Genomic DNA, 22,041 nt, shown 5'->3' on the forward strand with positions numbered 1-22,041 from the left:
AAAAAATTTTATATTTTATTTTTTAAAAATTATAGATGTGTGGTTTTAGATTGAAACAAAAATTATATTCAATATGAAAAATGAATCATAATTTCGTTGGATATAAATTTAAATTTTTTGATATTATTATCATAATGAAATTGATTTTGAAAATTATATGGTTGGACATGTATATAATTTTTTTAAAAAAAAAAATTAAAAATTTTGGTACTCCAAAAGAGGTACAGGGGGCCTTCTGTAGTTTTTACTACAGCATAGCCCCGGCACCCCATTAGGTCCTTGCAGGTGCGGAGGTGCCACCAACCTTGACGGTCAGTAAAGGGAAGATTCAGTTTGAACACGATAATCAAGGTTCATCAGACGGTCCAAGCATAAGAGCAACTCCAGTGGTAAAAACTATATCAAACACTTCAAAATCATTCTCTCTCTTCTACTCTCTCCTACGTGGCATAACTTAATTGGGTGAGTGGGTCTCACAATATACATTATTCATCAACACTTCATACTTTTCAACACTTCATACTCATCTTCTTTATTTTCTCTCTCTTACTTTTTATCATCTATTTCTTACTTTTCATCATCTCTCTTCCTTTTCATCACCTCTCTCTTTCATTTTATCATCTCTTTCTTCCTTTTCATCATCTCTCTCTTCATTATTCATCAACTATATATATACTTCATATTTCAAGTGTCATTTTTAACAACAACCTATATTTCAAGTGTCATTATCAAGAAAGTGTGTTTTCAAGTGTTCATTTTCTTCCATTGTAGAACTCCAGCACTCTAAGGAGAGAGTACTCTCTGGCGGAAGCGCATCAGATCCTTTATTAATTAATTAAATGCAATTTGCAGTTAGCACTACAGTACAGGGATGAACAAGTACAGGCACAGTATGAAAGATCCCTTCACGCAACAAGGTGACGCAATTACAGTTCTTATTTGTACTTTATTTACGTCCCTTTCTCGTGAGCCTCAAAACAATAAACAGAGATTTTTTAAAAATAAATGAAAATTAAAGAAGAGTACTGTACGGTTACTGAAACTCCGTTTTAGTCGAGCTTACGGCAAACTCGGGGGAAATCTCGTGTGATTGAAGAAGCAAAAGATTTTGTGTTGGGTACATCTAAATGTACACAAAATTTACTAAATGCACACAGCGTTGATTCCAAGACTGTCTTTTCACTCTTCACATACACCATCATGATACCTTTTTATTCTCTCTTTCTTTTTTACATATAATCATTACATTATACTAGTGGGGTCCACGATAGCCTTTTCACTTTTGTTTTCCTCTTTTTTACTTTTTACCCCTCGTCGACTTCTTTACTATTCTTTTCTTGATCAACATTTTGATTATACCTTTTTTTTGTCTCTTTTTTTTTTATTTTGTATTTTTAAAAGAATTTTTCGATCAGTCAAAGAGTCAAAGACTATTAGGTGTTAATATTTTTTTTGGTACACTAATTCAAGTCATTTTTTCATGCTAAAAAAATTCTTTAATTTACAACTTAACATATAGGTTGTGTGGTATTATACACCCTGAATGTTGGTTGGCATGGGTTGTGTGGGGTTAATTAAGAAATGTCGTCCTTTACGTACTATGGGCTAGTTTGGTAGAGCATTTGCAAAGTAGCAGATATTCTAGCAGAAACGGTGGTAGCAGAAATGTTGGACAATTTTAGTAGCAGATATGCTGCTTGAATGCTGGGTAGGTGTTTGGTTGAACTTTTACTATTAACATTTGTGTTGTGTAGCATTTTGTGATAAATTACGTGCAGGGATATTATGCATATTTGTTGTATACGCTGTATCCAAACAAACAATTTAATTATTAAAAATAATATAATGACTTTAAATTAATTAAAGATAAAAATAAATTATCAATTTATTTGAATTTAATTTATTTATTATTTAATTTATCTTAAAAATTCAATCGTGGAACAACTAAGTATCGTCTAATTACAATATCCTACTGGTAGGATACATAAGTATCCTATCACTAGGATACATACCATATCCTACCGGTAGGATACATTAAGTATCCTATCACTATGCTACATATTGTATCCTACCGGTAGGATAGTCATATAATCACCAAAACGTGTCAATAAATGAGGGGTAATCTTGGAATAACATTAAATTATTGGGGACAATAATGAGAACAATTTCGAAATGCTTCAGAAAAGCTCCTTAATTACTGTAATTGTTGGAATTTGAATAAATGGAATAAGTAAATTTGTTTTGTCCTAGATGGTCATTTCCCTTTAAACTTAAAAACAAATGTTAGAAGACAAAAGAAAAAAAAAACGACGGTTCCTCCTTTACACATAAAAAGTAACGCCGTTATATCATACATACACATACGTCAAGTCAATTGTCAATTCATATAATACACAAAAAAACATGTTTGTGTGCATTTAGCAAAACTCATGTGCATTTAGCAATTACCTTTTGTGTTTTGAGATAAAAGAAGAAAACTGACGACGATAGCATGACGGTGTGACCTGAGCACCTTAATCACCATCAATCAGACTTTCAGTTACTGACACGTGGCTGTTTATTGCTTTTATCTATCGGATTTTGGAGTGCTCAAAGCGATCAAATCAAAATAAAGCAAGTTTGAAAAAAATTTTTGAAAAAATTATTAAACTCCAGTTCAGACTCTTTAATTTATCTGTGTTTGATTATGTTGTTTTGTACCCATCCCAGCCTTTCCAATTTGGGATAGGAAGAGCTTATTCTTCAACTCAAAATTTAGTTTCAATTCTCTCCTAAAATTATATTAAAATTTAAATTATAAACCCTAAACATTAAAAAATTCAAATATTAAATTTTAAATCATAAACCCTAGACATTAAAAATTGAGCCCTAAATTCTAAGTATAATTTAGTAATTCTTAATTTTTAAACTCTGATATGTTATTTTGAAAAAAAAATTATTATTTAACATAAATTTTAATAGAGAATTTGAAACAAATATGGAGTTCGAAATTGAAGTTCATTCCATCCTAGGCAATTTATGAGAAAATCAAATGAGGAAAATTATGGGATCTCGATGATATGATGTCATTACACGTTTCAGAAGTTATTATCAAGCTTAATTAACAAGCAATTATGGAGTGATTGTCTTGCATTAATAATTGAACACACATATAAAAAAAATTAATTGAATACCATCGGATATTTTTAATTACTATTCTAAATCCCAACTTGTTTGCAGAATATGAATGTGACTATTTCATATGACTTGATTATTATTATTTTGGCTATTGACCAATGTTATTAAAATCTTGCTCAACATCAATCCGGGCAAGAAACCGGATCATTGATTTACTAGTTTAACTAATTGATCATTGGTCCAAATGTAAGTTCAATTAAAACATAAAAACATATACTATAATTAAACTCAATGCTGAAAAATCAAAATCAAAATAGAAAAACTTATTGAGAGGCGAGACTTTTAGAGAAATTTTAGGAGAATTTGGGTTTGGAGGTTTTTTATTATTTTTATTTTTAAAATTTATAATGTAATCATAATATATTATATTAATATGAGTGATATTAGTTATTCATATTAGATATACTGATATTAATAATTTTTGTAGTCATTTACTCAGTTTAACCCTAAAACATGACCTTATTTGGTTCACATAAACCCGGACAACTTTGCAATTAGATGAAACATGGTCCGTTTGACAGATTTTTTTCTTGTCATTTGCTTAAATTGTATTATTGAGAGTACCGTGTCGATTTAGTTATTGATCTCCGAGTTTCGGTCCGACCGACCAATACGGTTCAATTTTTATAACAATGCTATTGTCAATGATGAAATAAGGCTGGATTGTTGCACTTTTCTTGTGCAACAATATAACTAATAACATGGTCAATTACAAGCCGCATGTGCCTGGAATTAATGTCGATTTTATGTGGTTTGGTGCAATTATGATATATGTCCATGGGGCACAGTTGCTTCAACAATATTTACTGCCAAATGCCCTACATCTTCATCTGATGATGATGTAGAGACATATAGGGCCTTTCATCCTTCATTATTTCTACAGTACGTGAAATCCCCAATCTCTGATTGTGGTGGTTAATCTCATGAATGAATGTCTATTATTATTTATTTCAAAAGAGCATGTCTTGTCCGTAGAGTCTCAACCCCCCACAAGACGACAAAATCCCCCACAGAAACCCTTGTCAGAAATATCTGCAACCATAGTTAGAGCATCTGCATCAGTTTCTCTTAACAGATTCCCTAAAATACAGACAAAATGTCACTTTCCCCTATTTTACAGATTCCCTATCCAATCAACACTGCATCAGATTACCTATCATATTCTCTATTGCATTAAAATAATATTTATTTCTCTTTCCTTTATTTATTCTATTCATATAAACTACTTCTATTTAAAATAATAAATTAATTACATTTAAAACAATATATTAATTAAAATAATAAATTAATGTTATTAAAAATTAGAAAAAAAAAATTGAGGAGAGAGAAAGAAGAGAGAGAAAAAGTGAGGAGAGAAAGAGGAGAGAGAAAGAAAGGAGTGAGGAGAGAGAGAGGAGAGAGTGAGGAGAGAGAAAGAAGAGAGAGAGAAAAAGTGAGGAGAGAGAAATGAGTCAAAATGTGAGGAGAGGAGAGAGAAAGAGATGAGAGAGAAAGAAGAGAGAGAAAGAAAGGAGTGAGGAGAGAGAGGAGGGAAAAAATGAGGAGAGAGGAGAGAGGAGAAAATAAAGTAGTAAAAAATATTATTTTATGTTTAGGGAAGTGAATAGTGGTTCTCTAGATGTAGGGAACTACTGTTCATATTCTGTAAAATAGGGAACCTCTAGGTAATCTGATGCAGAGCTCTATTTTGACAAAATCTCTAAATTTTACAGACAGACTCATGTTTAGGTAATCTGATGTGGATGCTCTTAGTTCCATTATTACCGAAAATAGCCCGTCCTCCTCCGGTTTCTCCAAACCCTATTGCTCAATTACTTACTCACTCACAGTCACAGAGAGAGAGAGTAGCGTGCGTTTATGTATGAAGATGCGTCAAGTGAGCACCCCATAACCCAATCCTTCACCACTTCACGTATCCCTGCTAACGTCATTTCGTCATCACCACACATCTGTGCCTCCCTCACACAGTTCTTCTCCCTCTTCTCAACTTATTAATTTTCTCTCTCACTCTCTCTTATTTTCGTTCATCTATTGAATTATAGAAGTTGATTAAGCTTTGTGAGTTTTTCAGAGCTATTAATATTGGATCGTGGGTATGGCGGAAGGGTTTGAGCCGTACCATGTCCCGCAACAAAGCAGAAGAGATAAGCTTCGAGTCCTGGCTCAAAACCACTCCGGTACTGGCTGTGTTGATTCAAGCTTAATTCCTTTCTACGATCCTTCCCTACTCTCTTCCGATTTGCTAACTTGCGCCAACAACCACAGCACCGCAGGCCCTCCAGTTGGAATACTGAAAGAGGGAGGAGTGAGTGGTAATTTGATGGGTTTTGTTTCTTCAACTTCACAACACCACCACCCATATTTGGATCCACAATCTTCACTCTCTATAAACCCTTATTTTTATCCCTCTCATCAGAATTTTCAAAACTTGAGAAGTAATTATGACCACCAGTCGTATAATGGGCATGGTGGTGACCAGGACGTACTGTACAAGCCTGAACCATTATCTTTGACTCATCAGGAGTGTAATAGTACTAGTACTGGTCAAGGTCAGGGCTTGTCTCTATCTCTCTCTTCTCACCATACCCACCATAGCAATCTTCCTCTGGAGCTTAATTACATGGTTCCTACTGGTATTGCTGGTTGTGGTGGTGGCGGCGGCAGTGGTTCGACTTCGAATGAGGTTTCTAGAAGCTCCGTTCCTCTCGGGCCTTTTACGGGTTACTCTTCGATTTTGAAGGGATCCAGATTTTTGAAGCCTGCACAGCAATTGATGGAGGAGTTGTGTGATGTGGGTCGTGCAATTTATGCCGAAAAAATTGCCCCCGATTCGGCTCTGATTGAACCTTCGATGGATAGTTTGAATGCTAGTGGGGATCTGCTTAGTTGTGTCGATGGCAGTGAGAATCGGCGGACGAAGTCCAGGCTTCTCGCAATGCTAGATGAGGTATATATGTATATTTGTGTATATATGATTTATTTGCCCTTTTCATTTAGGCTTGAAATTGTTGGTGCATTGGAATCCATATTTATGTTTCTTTGGGTGATTCAAATCGTGCAACGTAGTCGTTGTAGTAAAGTAGTAGTTTCTTTCTTTACCTTTAATTTTAGTGAAGAATGAAGATAAGTCTTTATAGGGAAAGCGAAACATTTGTGTCAGAGGCTGCTCTTTCAATTATTTAATGGGTTCAGGTGAGTTATTGCTTGAGCCAACATGCAATTGATGGGTCTTGCATGACTGGTTCTTTAATGGCTTCCCCCAAACTGAATATAATAGTAAGGTGAATTAGATTCTTGTTTATGAAGAATAGATGGCCTCGGCGATCACAAAAATTATCTTTTGGGAAAAGGTGATGTGTGGGAGGGGAATATATATATATGCACTGAGATTGTTTGTTTGTAAAGTGTCCGAAACAATCAAAGGAGTTGTGATGGGTGACAATGTGACCAAATTTGGAGCGCATATTTATTGTAAAGTGATTAAAGGGAATCCATTTGAGATGATTTATACTCTAAATTTATTAAGTGTGCGAGGAACGCAACATACTAAAAGATGACGGACAAGTAGATTTCTTGATTTTTGGACTTATGAGGGATTGGTTTCTGTTGATTTGGAATGTAGTAAGGTAGCAAATTATTAAGATTGGGTTGCATTTTTTTTTGATAAGCAGATTGGGTTGTATTTTGACCATTCAATAGATATATAGATTATAGAGGGGTTGTGAGGTGGAATAATTTCCTCCATTTGTATTTTGTCTACCGTCACTCTTTCCTAACATTAAATAATCAATTATTATCTGTTGGTATCAACTAGCTTAACCGTGATCATCATCATCTGATCCTTTATTTCAAAGTTTGAGGTCGGGTAACGAGTATGAGAAAATCAACGGCAATCTACTATGTATTCATATCTCAAAAGTCAATCGTGCTTGGCGTTAAGTTGAAGTTTGTCTTGAAACTAGGGGATGACTGTTTTAAAGCCTCCTAACAACTGTTGAGACCGTGGTTTGGGTTGATTCTTTACTCCACAATTTGAAAGTATGGACAGCACTTGGTTAATATTAGGTTTAGACTATGCCTATTAGGTTATAGAGTTAACTCACCGTAGTAAAAAGTGCTAAAGTGGATTGGGTGAAGGCAAGAAATTGAACTTTAAAGGCAACACTAACCAAGCGCTTGCCTTTTGTGCACAATGTAAGTAGCAAGAGGAATATAAGGCACAAGCCTCAGTGGAAAGCCAAACTTTGCCGTTCTTTTTCTTCCTTTTATTAAAAGGCTATCTTCTTGTTTAGGAAAAGAGCAGCAACTCCCAAATCTTGAAAATTTTTGAACCTGTAAATTAGAACAGAACCCCCCTAGAAGCCATAACTAATGATGTATCGGTTATTCCATCCACTTGTATTTTACAATTAGTTTGTAGATACAAAGTTGTTGAACTAATAATGCGCTTTGTTCCTTCCTGCTAGTTAAGGTCAGTTGCATGAATTTATCTCCTCCAACTTTTTATCAAAGCAATTTTTTCATCTTCATGTTTCAGCCTCCTAGTTTTTCCTTATACTATTTCCTTTACATAAATCTAGTAGCATATCTTTCTAGGTATTTGTATTTAAGCATGAATTAGGTAAGTCAATTTAACAAAGAAGCTTTGATTGAGATGGTGAAGTTGACAATGGTAACTCCTTGCATATGAGGGACTCCCACGCCCAACAGTTTCGCTGTTTCGGCATTATTTCCAGCATGGGCTTTGGCCCGATCTTTCATGTTGCAAGCACTTTTTTATACATGCATAGTTATGTATGATACTCTCCACATACATGCATCTCATGCACATGCGCTTTTAAATTATATCAGAAGATATGCTAACCCTAAACTTTTAGTTTTGCCCAAGTGAGTGGTGTTGTTTTTCCTATTGTGGGTTTCTGCCATCTTTCAGTAATTTCTTACGAGTGTTGTGTGTATTAGGTTTACAGGAGGTACAAGCAATACTATCAACAGATGCAGGCAGTGGTGGCGTCATTTGAATACGTAGCTGGCCTAAGCAATGCAGCTCCTTATGCTAACTTGGCTTTGAAAGCATTGTCTAAACACTTCAGGTCCTTGAAAAATGCCATCACTGACCATCTTCAGTTCAACAATAAGGCCCAAGGTCCAATGAGCCATGGTAGAGATGAAGCCCCTCGGTTCGGGAATTCTGAAAGAGGCATTTATGACCAGAGGCCTGTTCACAGCTCAGGATCATATGATCAGCAACCTGTGTGGCGACCCCAAAGGGGGCTTCCCGAACGTGCCGTATCTGTTTTAAGGGCGTGGTTATTTGAACACTTCTTGCATCCGTAAGTAAATTCGATGACTCGACACCTCACTTTGAGTGGCTAAAGTATTCTTACAATGTCCGGTTATTGTTTCTTTGCATTTGCAGTTATCCTATGGACAAAGACAAGCTAATGTTGGCCAAACAAACCGGTCTAACAAGGAGCCAGGTTTACCCTCTGTTTGGCTCCACCCTTGCATAGAGCTTTGCAACCAAATGAATTGTTCTTGTTTCATCTCTTTTACTCCATCCATCCTGATTAAGTTCTCAATTTTCATTCATTGGCATTCTTACTAATCATCAAACTATATCCTTGTCTACCAGGTTTCTAATTGGTTCATCAATGCAAGAGTTCGGCTCTGGAAGCCAATGGTTGAGGAAATACACATGCTAGAGACGCGGCAAGCTCAAAAGGCCTTGCAAAGAGATGAGCGAAATGCCAACCGGTTAACTGATAATAGTATAGCTTCATCGAACTTGCTTGTGTCGGAGAATCCATCCACATCCACCCAGAGAATTCATGGCAACCCTCCTTCAAAACATAGTAGAGATGATCTTCGGCCAATACCCGTGGGGAGTGATCAGGAGGCACTGAACTTGTCTTACCATAATTTATCAAGCCATCAACAACATATGGGTGTTGGTGTAGGCATGGCAGGTGGTAGTGGTGTCTCCCTAACACTCGGTCTCCACCAGAATAATGGCATCGGTTTATCAGAGTCGTATCCTATAAATGCAGCTCAACGATTTGGTCTCGAGGGAAGTAATGAAGGATATGTCATGGCCAATTTTGAAGTACAAAATCGACACTTTGGAAGGGGCGTTATAGGTGGGCAACTTCTGCGCGATTTTGTTGGCTAGCCGACCCAGAGTCTCTTCAGAGAATCATATGGTACTGGTTCGAAATGCAGTGTATATGGTATCTCAAATAGGAGAAGAATTATGAAAGATTGATGTGAAAATTTTCTGTTTCTACAATTTAATTGTTTAGAAATGATATGAACATGAAGGGGCCAGTCAAAACCCCAATTTTGAACGTCCTATGGTTTTGATATTATAGCTTACAAGCATTTGCCATCTATACTTTCTTCGGAAGGACAAGATTTTCCTGGTCTGGCTACGATTTTCTTGCGGATGGTGTGGGAGTTCATGGTTTCCAGATTGGAGAGGTGTGTGCTTACTTCGGTCCTGGCTTTCATTCTCGGCCCGGGATGTTATGACCCCACCCTCTAAGGCTCTAACAATTTTATTGCCAGCCAAGTGGCCCGTCATACATTGCCCGTTGGTGGCAAGTGACTCTTTTGCAATTAAGCCAAACCCATCATTCTCGGCTTCGGTCCAACCATTCATTCACACCCCAACCCATTCAGAACTTTGATGCGGGCAGGGCAGAGAATAAGACCCAACCATCTAAGAAGTAAGAACTTTATTGCAAGCCAAGTGCCCCGTCAAACCTTATAGGCCCGTTGATGACACGTGACTCCCAAGCAGCAATTAGTCCCAACCCATCATTCTCTCCTTCTCGGCTTCGGTCCGACCATTCATTGGCAGCCCATAATTTTAAGCCCAACCTATTAAGAACTTTGATGCGGGCCGGGCAGAGAATAAGACCCAACCCTCTAAGAACTCTACTGCAAGGCAAGTGGCCCGTTATACCTTATAGGCCCGTTGGTGGCAAGTGGCTCCCAAGTAGTAATTAAGCCCAACCATCATTCCCGGCTTCTATCCAACCATTCATTCGCAGCCCATAATTTTAAGCCCAACACATTCAAAACTTTGATGCGGGCAGAGACGCAGTGGTCCTCAAAGCCTATTTGTGGTGGGCTGAGGGGTCCATCAAATTAGGATCATTAGAAAGTTTCTCAGCCCATGATTTATGATTTATCAAAGGCTATTGGGAAAAGGTGTGTTTCAGAATTAATAAAAAAAAACCCTCTTCTAATTTGTTTTCCCCCCTCATTCAGGGGTTTATGTTCGAGGGTTTCTCTCCACTCAACACCGCCATGACCCCATTTCTCAAATTCTAGGGTTTCTGTACATTCACCTTCAATCTTTGGAATTATTTCATATAACATCAAGCTCAAATAGATAACAACCTTTACAAACGGAGAGTACAGAGACAGAGAGAGTTAATGTAAAATGGAAGCTAGAGTTGGCGTGGTTGTTGAGGGAGGGCAGAGAGCGCTTAATTCTGCTCCCGGCAGCGTGGTCGACGCTAGTACCAGGAATTTCTTGCAACAGCAGAAAAACTACAATAAGACGTCACGGACCCAGCAGTCCCAGATAGGAACTGTGCAGCAGCTTCTTGCTGGCGGTATTGCTGGTGCCTTTAGCAAGACCTGCACGGCTCCTTTCGCTCGCCTTACCATTCTTTTCCAGGTTTTTCTTTTCTTGCGTCTACGCCACTGATTGAATGAGGTGTTCAAGCAAGAAAGTATTGGGATAATATTTTAATCTTTGTCTTTGTTGATTGGGTTAACGCGTTTGTGGAATGGGAAAGAATGAGAATTGGTGCTTAATGGTGTTCTATTACTGGAAAGTACAGAATTTTACTGTCTTTTTCAAGGGAAAATTGTGGTGTGTGATTTTTCAAGGAATTAGTCGAGTCCTAATTCTTTATTATTTTTCTTTCTAAATGTGGGCTGGAAGTTAAGAAAGGGTTATACCTACTTTGTTAGGTGGATGGTTCAATGAAGATTAGTGAAACATAAAGGACGTGCAGGGATTTTGCTGTTGACCTTTTTGTTGTATTCAACTGGAACTAATTTCATAGCTGACTGAAATTGAGGTTGTGTGAATACTGAACACCAGGGGCTGGCTTGTTGTGTCCATAGATTGCTTGATGAATTACTGGACAATTGTCGCTGTCTGAACCTTGGTGCCTTAAAATTTTACCATTAAAAAATAAATTTCTCTGAAGCATGCTAAACAATTATCTCAATGACAAAATCAAAGGTTTACGCAACCTAAGAATGTCAACATATCATATTATTGTTACTTTATTGATCCTCATTCTATTAGTTTGTTATGCTGACTGATTTTTTTTTTTTTTTGGTATTAGGTGCAAGGTATGCATGAGGTTATCGCATTGAGTAAACCTTGCATATGGCGTGAGGCTTCACGTATTGTTAATGAGGAGGGATTCAGAGCATTTTGGAAAGGAAATCTGGTCACAATTGCTCATCGTCTCCCGTATTCTTCTGTGAACTTCTACGCATATGAAAACTACAAGCGTGTATGTGCTGATTTCTTTCAGAAATAACCTTTTTAGGTGCTGTTTGATATTGAGGAATTTATAACCTTGAAAATGCTTCTATCAGTTTATTTTCCTTTGTTCTTGCCAGTGGTTGCAGCAGTTTTTTGGCCTGGAGAATCATAAGGGCAGTGTAAGTGCTGACCTTTTTGTGCACTTTGTTGGTGGAGGGTTGGCAGGAATAACAGCCGCCTCAGCCACATATCCACTGGACCTCGTGAGGACACGCCTTGCAGCACAGGTGATATCTTCGATCTTGAGTGATTGATGATCATGATATTATTTTCTTCATAATGGTTGGCAGTTCCAAACTTTCTTAGTTATTTTCATCGTTTTACCTTATTAATACTTTATCATGCACAATTTATATGGTAATTGATATAGGTTTGCTGTTTCCATTTGTCCACATACATTTTTTGTTTAAAATTTTGGTCTTAATTTATTCGAATTTTGAATTTTTCAGAGAAGTACAATGTACTACACAGGCATTTGGCATGCATTTCATACTATTTGCAGAGAAGAAGGGTTTTGGGGCTTGTATAAAGGACTTGGAGCAACATTATTGGTATACATTTTTTGTTATTCTCAATAGTAGTGCAGCTTTTTGTTGTTGATGTAGGTTGTTGATTAAAATTAACTGCAAAGTTCAATACTTTATCTGATGCAGGGTGTTGGGCCAAGTTTAGCCATTAGCTTTTCTGTGTATGATTCTCTCAGATCTTTCTGGCAGTCTCAAAGGTAAAAACTTGTTTGAGGTATTCAATAAGCAGTAAGATCTAGTCTTCTTTGTCTATTTTCTCTTTTATAGCCCAAGTTCTGAATTCTATTGTAACTGCCGACAACAGGCCCAATGATTCCACTGTCATGGTCAGTCTCGCTTGTGGTGGTCTATCAGGGATTGCATCGTCCACAGGTAAGTTTTGTATGGCCTAGAGTATGAGCTAGACCATCAGTAAAAACTAAAAGACCAGATAGTGGGTTCAAACTACAGCAATATACTTGATGATCTTTATGAACAGTTTTTTGTTGGCTGTTTCTAGCTGCAAAGAAATCTATGTTCATAGTGTTTTCTGACTGGGTTGCTGGTAAGTGGTAAGAGAGCTTGTAGGATAGTGTGGGAAATTAGCATTTAAGGAGTTTCAATCCAGCAAAGCTTGGGATTGTGATGTGACTGAAAATTTGGTGTTTGGTGACTGTGAACTGTAACCTGGTAAGTTGTCAGGGCAAGGTTGAAATTTAGGGTGCTTGGTTTATTTGGCCAAGTATTTGTAAATATGACTGAAATAGTGAAATATGTAGCTGACAATCTTCTCTGTTTTCTTTGGGTTGCGGGTTTGGTAGTATGTAATTTTTGTTATGCTCTGCCTCACTCCCTGCTGTGGTGGTTATATTTTGCAGCAACATTCCCTCTGGATCTTGTGAGAAGAAGAATGCAGTTGGAAGGGGCTGGTGGCCGAGCCCGTGTCTATAATACTGGTTTATTCGGGACGTTTAGGCACGTAGTCAAGTCGGAAGGCCTGCGAGGCTTATATAGAGGCATTCTACCTGAATACTACAAGGTAGTTCCTGGTTTTGGCATTGTCTTCATGACTTACGAGACACTGAAGATGCTTTTGTCTCGTGTACCTAGCACTTGATGGCTGCATTTCTGTTCTCGTGTTCTACTATTAAAGGTGTTCCAGGACGTTTATTGGTTTATTGGCAATTCAGGCTCGTGATGCTAGTATGGAGATCAAAATACAAGAACCAAGTTAGTAGGAGATGTAACTTAAATGGAAGGATTTTTTTTTTGGTGGTATTTCTTGAAAATGTTACATGGTAGTAAATTTTGCTGTTGCTGCCATGATATTTTTTAATGTATAGGTAATAGGTAATGGATTTACATGCAGTAAGGTATCAATTTCAAGTATACTAGGTCATTGCCTGTCAAGAACATTTTGAGTTTTTCGAGGATCGTTTCGTCATCACAGTTTTGTCATGAATGTTATATATTACTGGACTCTACGGAGGAGGAGGAGGTGTTTCATCCCTTGTATTCTTATTGTTGCTGAATTGGACATCGATTCCTGGACACAGTGCTATGATGATATCTTGTTGGTATGGCAATGGCATGCAAGGAAAACACAGTATTCATGTAATGTGATGGCAAACATATTTTCTGCAGTGTTTGCTGTTGTAAATCATGCTCCTAGTGATGGTTATCTAGTCATAATCCAATATTCATTACCCACAAAAGATCACTGGCCCTGTATATTTATGGAGTCACTGTCCCTGTGGCAGATATTTATATCACAACTTGTTTTGATTTAACAGCATCTGATGCATACAAATTTTGGTTCATATGAATACAAAATGGCAATTTTTTTCCCATGGGCCCACAAAAAAAATCAGCTTGGAGCTCATGACATTTTTGCAACATAAATGGCAATTGTGAGGCTTATGCCATATTCATAAATGGTAAAGCTAGTGCAGGTATAATTGCTCCTATAGCTCATTGCTGTCTTGTTAAGATGCTGGAGGGGAAGGCTGTGGTGCGCGAGACGGACATGCCAGCGCAGATGCAGAGCCATGTCATGGAATTAGCTTACCAGGCTCTTGATGTACATGAACCCTCTGATTGTCAATCAATCGCTTGTTACCTCAAACAGGTCTAATATATATATATATATATTTTTAACCCTTTTGGATTCTCTTTGTTCCTCAACTAAATATTAGTATTTTCTTCATAACATGGGAACCTGCGACCTCCAAATAACGTACTGATCAGTTGGGTCATGAATTGATTCCTAATCTTAACAGTTTAATTAGATGGAAAGCATTATATATTCACCAGATATCCTCATTTTTAAAACTTAGGAATAAATCCCCAAAGAATAAGCTGCTAAAATATTAAAGCTTGAGGATCCAACAAAGTTGGATATGAGAATTTGTTAGTGGGACATGGATAATATATTCATGTCTTCACTTTTTACAGACCACATCGCAATCATACTTTGCAACAACACACTACTTTCTCTTCATTTTTTAACTTTCTCTGCGACCTTATCTCCTGACAAAGAGGAGCCATGATAGTGTATATTTTAGTGTTTATTGATTCAGCTAATAAAGTTGAGGCTCGTTGAACAGAAATTTGATGAAGCTTATGGTCCGGCATGGCACTGTGTGGTTGGCAAGGAATTCGGGTCTTGCGTTACACACTTGTTAGGAAGTTTCATTTTCTTCCATGTAGAGATGATTGAGTTTCTCATCTTCAAGGATGGCAACAACTTCATGGAAAGCAAAGAGGAAGCAGTGGGAGTTATGCAGAAAGCTAGCCAAGAAAAGTCATGAACCATGAAAAATCTACAATAATTATGCTAGTTGAGAGAATCTTCCTTACAGCAAAACCTTGTGTATCTAATTGTGCTTTATCTCAGTAAAAAATTAGCATGTTTTTTATTAGTTTATTGAAGATGTGAATGTTCTGTCTGAAGTCTGAACTAGCAGAACTTTCCTCCTGGTTTTGTATGTGTTATTGTGTCTGATTGTGGCTAAGCTAGCTGCTAGCCTTCAATTTCTAACAATGGTGGTTGGTTTTTCATGTCATGAAGTGAATTTGCTATTTTAAGACACCAAATGACAAGTAAACTCTTCTGGACATACCTGAAGAGTTGTGCAGCCATGGAATGTTGTATGGAAATGCATGTGTAGGAGGTCACTGGTTCTAACACCTACTCCGGCGTGATTTGACGTTATTTCAGCACAGGACCTAACCCGCCCATGTGGTTTGCGGGTATGACATGTGACCCGTGGGATTTACCATTGGATAGGAGTCCGGTGGGTGACAGAAAAAAAAAAAGCAAAGTCTGTGCTCTTCTGCATAATAAAATCTTTGTGCACTGCCAGAAAGGACTAGGTAATCTGCATCCCAAGGACTAGATGCAACACACACATATAGTCCTCTAGACCTCAGGATGCAGATTACCCACTCCTCTACCAGTACCAGTATCAAATAAACCAGAGGGAAAGTGAGAGGTTTACTAGAGGATTTGATGTAGGAACGCCAGAAGAGGTTGATGCATATATATATATGCATGATCAGAAGTGCATGATGAGGAGGAGGAATTTAAAGTTGTAATTACAGGATGCATGTAGAATAAAGTGAATGATGAGGTGCTTGCTCTAAAAACTGTAATCGTTTTTGATTCTGTTCTTTTCAAACCAATGATGGGCTGGGCACCTCAGACACTTTCAGCAGGCAATTATGTTTGTGATCTTGACTGCTTTTTTGAAGAGGACCAGACCAGAGATCTTTGATGTTCCTTTTCCTAATAATAAATCATATATGCTTTCCAATTTACTCATGAGATGCTGTTGGAAATACCCAAGTAAAAGCTCTCATCACAAGCTTGCAGCCATGACTGCTGAAGTCTCCATAAAGCCATGCTTATCAAGGAATCCTAAGCTCCATCGATATTTCTGGCTCGTACGGATTACTTAGCTCGCTGTTTCACATCTAAATGCTCGTACGGATGCCTCAAATAATTCCATAAATTCAACAATAATTCAGTCAATTTGGAGTGAGAATAAGTTCTCTTCAGTCACTTTGAAGGTGTAAGCATGGCATCCAGTCACATATAGCTCAAAATCTGATACATGTTCCATCTCATTTCCCTTGCATATCTGATGGTGAACTCACGAGTCATGCCAACTGGTTAAGTTAGTAGCACAAATGCATGCCATTTTTGGTTGCATCTTATGAAATTTGCGCAATCAATTCCACGGTTACAGAGTGAATTCAGAACTGGGTTTCAGATGTTTTACAGGTTCAAGAATGAGAAAATTTTAAAGAAAAACAAATTCACCAATCCAGTTCTTCAAGATTATTAACCCTGCCACTGAAGGAGGCCAAAAAAATAGAATATGCTCACTGCAGAAAAGCCAACCAGATGTAACATGTTAATTATCTATGAGAGAAAGGGAAAGCTACAGAATCTACACAAGGCAGACACACCGATAAAGTTTATTCGTCAATAACTTTCGACGCTTCAAGCACAATCCAGCGGTCATGGTGTCCAGTTTGTGATGTGAGTTTGATGATAAGGGTATTTTCAAAAGTGTTCATCAATAATTTCGAAAGCATAATTTATAATTAGATCTTGGGAGGGAAATATCTGTAGTCCTCTGCAAAAAAAGCAGTCAAGATCTTGTAACATCATTGTCTATGGAAAGTATTAAAGTGTCTAGCTCATCATTGGTTCATGAAAAACAAAATAACGATGATTCCAGCTTTAGAGCACCTTATCATTCACTTTATACTATATGCATTCTGTAATAATAAATTATGCCACATTTAAGAACCAGCATAAATTCCTAATCGTCTGCATGCATATATGCAATATGTGAATCAAGTTGAAGCCCCTAATAATCCATCATATTCGATCTGCTATTGTAACGCTCCCGTTTTCGTCTCAAATTTTCATCTCCACTGTAAAGCTGATACTGGGTGAGGATTGGGTAATCTGCATCCTGAGGTCTAGACTACTATACATACATATATATGTATATGCCTGCTGCATCTAGGCCTTGGGATGCAGATTACCTAGTCCTTTCTAGCAGTCCAAGAGTACTGATTGATCAACCCTGATGAAGCAAGCACAACTATGGCTGCTAGACTGCAGAATAGCACATTTCACTTTCTTCTTCAGGTACTTTGTTTTATGCATATTTTTGGATTACTTTAGTCCTCAAGAGGTCTTCAAAATCATCAATTCCACAGAATCTACAATCCAAAAGAAGGGTTGGCTTCACAACTGTGTTGACAGTTGACACAACCCTTTTCCAAAGCACAAGGTATGCATAATAAATTCCACTCACATCGACCAACCAAGGTTAGATGTCTCAAATATTATGTATAGACCACCAAACGCAGGGAGCGTCTTGTTTCATTCTCAGAATCACCAAGGTGTTCTTGCTTGAACTTAGCAGACTAAGGTTGTCAGAAAGATAAGTAAATGCTATATGTATGAATACTTACAAGATTCACTTCTCTAGCAAAACTCCAACAGCTTCTTCCCTGCTTTTCCATGAAGTACTCTTGCCATCCATGAGGATCGAAGCCTGATTATTAAGACGCGGAAGAAACTGAAACTTCCAAATAAGTTAATGTGAAATGCAAGACTCGAAGTCCTTGCCAACCACACAATGCAAGCTGGCCTACATATAAGCTTCATCAGCTTTCTGTGCATCAAATCTGAAGTTTTACTAACTTGAAGACGCTCTCTGTATAAGTGCAAAGTATTTTATGATATTACCACATTCAGCTTATGAACTCCACCCACGTCACCAGCTATTATGCAAGAGAGGTCCTGAACTTTCTTCCTTTAGCAGGGCAGGAAACCAGGAACCTTTTTAGTCACTCGATAAAGTTGCAGGAGAAGTCACATGAAAAGCAAGCACTGTAATGGATTGCTTTGTAAAAAGTTACTAGATATCAATCAGTATATATATAGATTATTCATGCCCCACTTGCCATTATACATATCCATATTCCTTGGATTGCATTAAGGTAGCTTAATATATACTTTTTAGCATCTTATTCTAAAGAAAATTCTAATAGTATGTATGGAACCAAAACAAGATATCGACATAAGAATCCCCCACAAAAAAAGAAAAAGAAAAAGAAAGAGGAAAAATAGAACTCCCATGCTTCACATTTTAAAAATTCACCTAAACAGCATACAAAGAATCCAAAAGGGGGTGTTTAAAAGTATAGCCTTTTTGCCAAGCCCAAGTGCCAAACTCTTTCCATCTTACTTGTTACAAGGATTTGCAGTAGTGAGTTTGAGTTTTACAACGGCAACAAAGTCCATTTTGTGGCATATGATTGAAGAAAAGAAAGCATACAATTGACAATAGCAGGACTTATGAATGAAGAAAAGAAAGCACACAATTGACAGAAGCAGACCAGACATAGAGAAAGCTGAATGTCAATAGACTGTGCAAATAGGAGAACAGAAAGAATTTCTTGGATTTTCATTGATTTTTCAAGCTATAGTAACATGATAGGAAATTTTCATTTACACCTTTTGAAGTGAAAAGAAGAAAGAGGAACAAGAAAAGATCAACCTAGAAAATTACATAATTACCGGCCAAGCAACACTATGAACAAAAAAATCCCATCCTCCAAACAAAAAGTGGCCCAAAAATTTTAAATCAGAGATAACAATACGTCAAGTTTTCTCTACCAATATCTGCTCTTTCTCAAAATTCTTGATAAAGAATCCCCAAAAACAGGAAAACGCATAGTTTTCAATCCTCCCCCACAAAAGAAATCCCAGAAAACTTCCATTTTCTGGTCATTCAAATAGAAACCATGACAAGATTACCTGGACCTCATCAAGAACACGCTGAGTTCTTGACCAGAGCACTCGTCAGGGTTAATCAAGTGAAACGACTCCGAATCAGCACTACCCACAATGTGCTCGTAATTTGCCCGCATGTACATGATCTCCTCTGTTTCCGAAGACCCGAACCCGGCTGGTATAACACCCGCACCGACCGTCATGCTCTGCATGGTCTTCAACATCAGACGGTTCTGCTCGCTTGCCCTCCTCCTCACTGCAAACCCGACCCTTTTTCCGTTATAGGACAGGGTCCAAACAGGGACAGAGCGGAGAGGGCGTGAAATGAATTCGGGTCGGTCGGATTCTAGGGCCACCCGGACAAGCCCGCACCGCATTTCTTGAACAAATTGATGAGTAGGGATTGAAAGTTCAAGAAGAAGAGTGGGTTTGGAGGAGAGACGATCGTGTTGAACGCAGAACCATACGTGGCCCTTCCGTGTCCCGAAGATGGTGCAGATGACCATGGTCTTGGAGGGGCGGGGATGTGCCGTTACGGTGGCAACGGTAGAATTTGGAGAATCGGGAACTTCGGTAGGTTTCAAGGGTTCTTGGGAGGCGGGTTCGTTCTCGTCTGGGAGGTCATCACGGAGGGAGGTGCTGAGACGTTTCTTGCTGGTGGTAGTGGACCTGGTGGTGGCGGCAGTGGAAGGGAAGATGCAGGGGAGAATGAATCGACGGAGGTCATCGATCTTGGTCATGATTGATAATTAACGGCGACTGAGAAAGATTGAGGAGGATACGGAGATAGATTTCGCGTTTTTTTGGGCCGGGAAAGGGAGAAAGAAAGTGGCTTGTATCGTGTGTTTATATAGAGAGACGGCGGGAAAGTGATAGAGCCGTTAATGCCATGCCATTTTTGACAGAGCAATGCTTTCCGGGTACACGTGGAGCAAACCACTACATGCCACGTGGCATATCGAAAATGGGCTTCCGGGCCTCACTCTTCAATTTTGTAAATTTTTATTAATTATGCTTTTTAAATCAATTGTGGATCTACATGATGTACATTTTTTTATATGTATAACATCGACAAGGAATTCTCACATGCACACCAACTTTACATACTTGTTTTTCAATCGTATATTAGTCGGAATCCCGCGCGATGCGCGAGTATGATTTTCTTTTTTCATTTTTATTTGTTAGTTTTTTTGATGTTATTTTGTATATTTAATTTTTTTTCAAATTCATGATTCCTGATATTAGCTCATCGGAATTATTTTTTCATTTCCCGAAAATATTATATCTCTGAAATCATGTCGGTATTCCATAACTTAGTTCGATCTTGTATATTTTTTCTTATCACAATTCTGAAACATTGATATCCTCCTTTCCTTCTTATTAGGAGTGCAATACAATACTGTGTATATAAAACTTTTGTGCCAGAAAATGTTCGAAATGATACAATAAATTGGTGTAGAAAAAAATATAAATTAATGATATGAAATATTAGAAAAAAGAAAAGAAAGATAGAACCTAGGCATCACACCTAGAGTTTCTTGACATTAAACATATTTGTATCATGAGTTCATACCAATGATTCTTGCTGGAAAATTCACTCGAAACATGAAGGTAAAATACTAAGAATACATTAAGCAAAACTCAGATACATGAAGAAAAAAATACTACATATGTGAGCTTTCATGAAAGCATAAAAAGACAACATTCTACCTAGAGAGAGTATGTCAAGTCGTAGATGAATACCCTATATCAGACTCGGATGCAGAGGATCTGTCACTAACAGAGCCTGCAATATACAAGCACAAAAGTAGATTTCAGGAAAAAAGGAGATGGAAAGACCTCAACCTAAAATTCATGTTATTGCTCACATAAAAAGGTAAGATACACAAAACTCAATAAGAATTAGAAATGTAGCAATTATTACTTGACCCCCACCAGAGACATCGTAGTTTGAGTTCTCGTCTGCAATTATAAAAAATAGTTTATAATATGTATGAATGGAAGTAATTGAAGTTATGTATGAGTATGATCCAATTAATCTTTGAACCAATGAGAGAGACTACGAAAGATAATTGTCGCCAATAGGTCTCTTGTATTGAATCACAATTACAAATGGGCATTCTTAAAACCAGAAACAACAACAATAAGAATCTAGAAATCTAAATACCAAATCATGAAAGCCCGTATACGCATTATAGTTCCAAACACATGTCAATGAGTATTAAATCAATACAGGGACAATGCAAAGCCGAAAACTGTAGTTGGATTCTCCTTTAGTGGGGCATGCCTTACTAACCTACAAAACTCCTAACAGGCTGTAAGAGATGGGCAGTGGCAAGAGCAAGATGCATCTATTTTAGTGCCTAGATATATAGTTAACATAAAGACTGAGTTTCTTGATTGCTTGAAGGGGGCTCGATTAAAATTGACCAGGCATGTGTTCACCAAGCAAAGATTAAGCATGTCCATGTAAACTTCAGATTTGCAAGAGCAATCAAGTTTATATGAATTAAAATATTGGGTCTACAACAATCTCGATAGTATTCTCATTTCTCAAATGTGAATGCGAGCGATAGATATATTTTAATTGCAAATCCCATATACATCCAAAGCAGAAAATTATCAAACGGCCAATATATTCTAGAGAATCAAACTATCTACCTTATTGCAATGCTAATTAATATTATGCCAGATAAACAAAGCACAACTAAGAAAATAGAGCAACAATTTGTAGAAAATTTTTGTCCATGCAATCATAACTAAGAAATTAGAAATACTATTTGAAGAGGTAGGAAGACTTAGAAATTAGAAATTACACCTTGCAAAATCCCCAATGAGAGGTGGAAGAAATCAGATAACAAACCCTGCAAATTCCCCCTAAGTTTTCCTAAAACCTTGCAAATTCAGTGGGCTATTGAAATATGTGGAGAAGTCTATAGAGAAATATGGATTTAGAA

The 22,041-nt window shown here is 37.5% G+C and overlaps 4 protein-coding genes across 4 annotated transcripts; 3 read left to right on the plus strand and 1 right to left on the minus strand.

The window, feature by feature from the left end:
* Positions 1-4,945: 4,945 nt before the first annotated feature.
* LOC119986905 (BEL1-like homeodomain protein 9) lies at positions 4,946-9,569 on the plus strand. Its single transcript, XM_038831597.1, has 4 exons — positions 4,946-6,124; positions 8,140-8,510; positions 8,597-8,657; positions 8,813-9,569. Exons 1-4 carry the CDS (start codon positions 5,273-5,275, stop codon positions 9,347-9,349), a joined length of 1,821 nt encoding a protein of 606 aa, XP_038687525.1. The 5' UTR covers positions 4,946-5,272; the 3' UTR covers positions 9,350-9,569.
* Positions 9,570-10,406: 837 nt separating this feature from the next.
* LOC119988225 (mitochondrial substrate carrier family protein B-like) lies at positions 10,407-13,847 on the plus strand. Its single transcript, XM_038833193.1, has 7 exons — positions 10,407-10,867; positions 11,550-11,723; positions 11,833-11,982; positions 12,205-12,306; positions 12,409-12,479; positions 12,587-12,654; positions 13,140-13,847. Exons 1-7 carry the CDS (start codon positions 10,628-10,630, stop codon positions 13,376-13,378), a joined length of 1,044 nt encoding a protein of 347 aa, XP_038689121.1. The 5' UTR covers positions 10,407-10,627; the 3' UTR covers positions 13,379-13,847.
* A 363-nt stretch (positions 13,848-14,210) lies between these two features.
* On the plus strand, positions 14,211-15,315 carry LOC119995722 (dynein light chain LC6, flagellar outer arm-like). Its single transcript, XM_038842233.1, has 2 exons — positions 14,211-14,389; positions 14,868-15,315. The coding sequence occupies exons 1-2, from the start codon at positions 14,252-14,254 to the stop codon at positions 15,069-15,071; spliced, it is 342 nt and encodes a 113-aa protein (XP_038698161.1). The 5' UTR covers positions 14,211-14,251; the 3' UTR covers positions 15,072-15,315.
* A 3,479-nt stretch (positions 15,316-18,794) lies between these two features.
* On the minus strand, positions 18,795-19,881 carry LOC119984588 (protein MIZU-KUSSEI 1). The gene has a single exon (XM_038828608.1). It carries the CDS (start codon positions 19,822-19,824, stop codon positions 19,105-19,107), a length of 720 nt encoding a protein of 239 aa, XP_038684536.1. The 5' UTR covers positions 19,825-19,881; the 3' UTR covers positions 18,795-19,104.
* Positions 19,882-22,041: the final 2,160 nt, after the last annotated feature.

The sequence above is a fragment of the Tripterygium wilfordii genome, chromosome 3 (genome assembly GCF_013401445.1).
Source record: "Tripterygium wilfordii isolate XIE 37 chromosome 3, ASM1340144v1, whole genome shotgun sequence".
NCBI lineage: Eukaryota > Viridiplantae > Streptophyta > Magnoliopsida > Celastrales > Celastraceae > Tripterygium > Tripterygium wilfordii.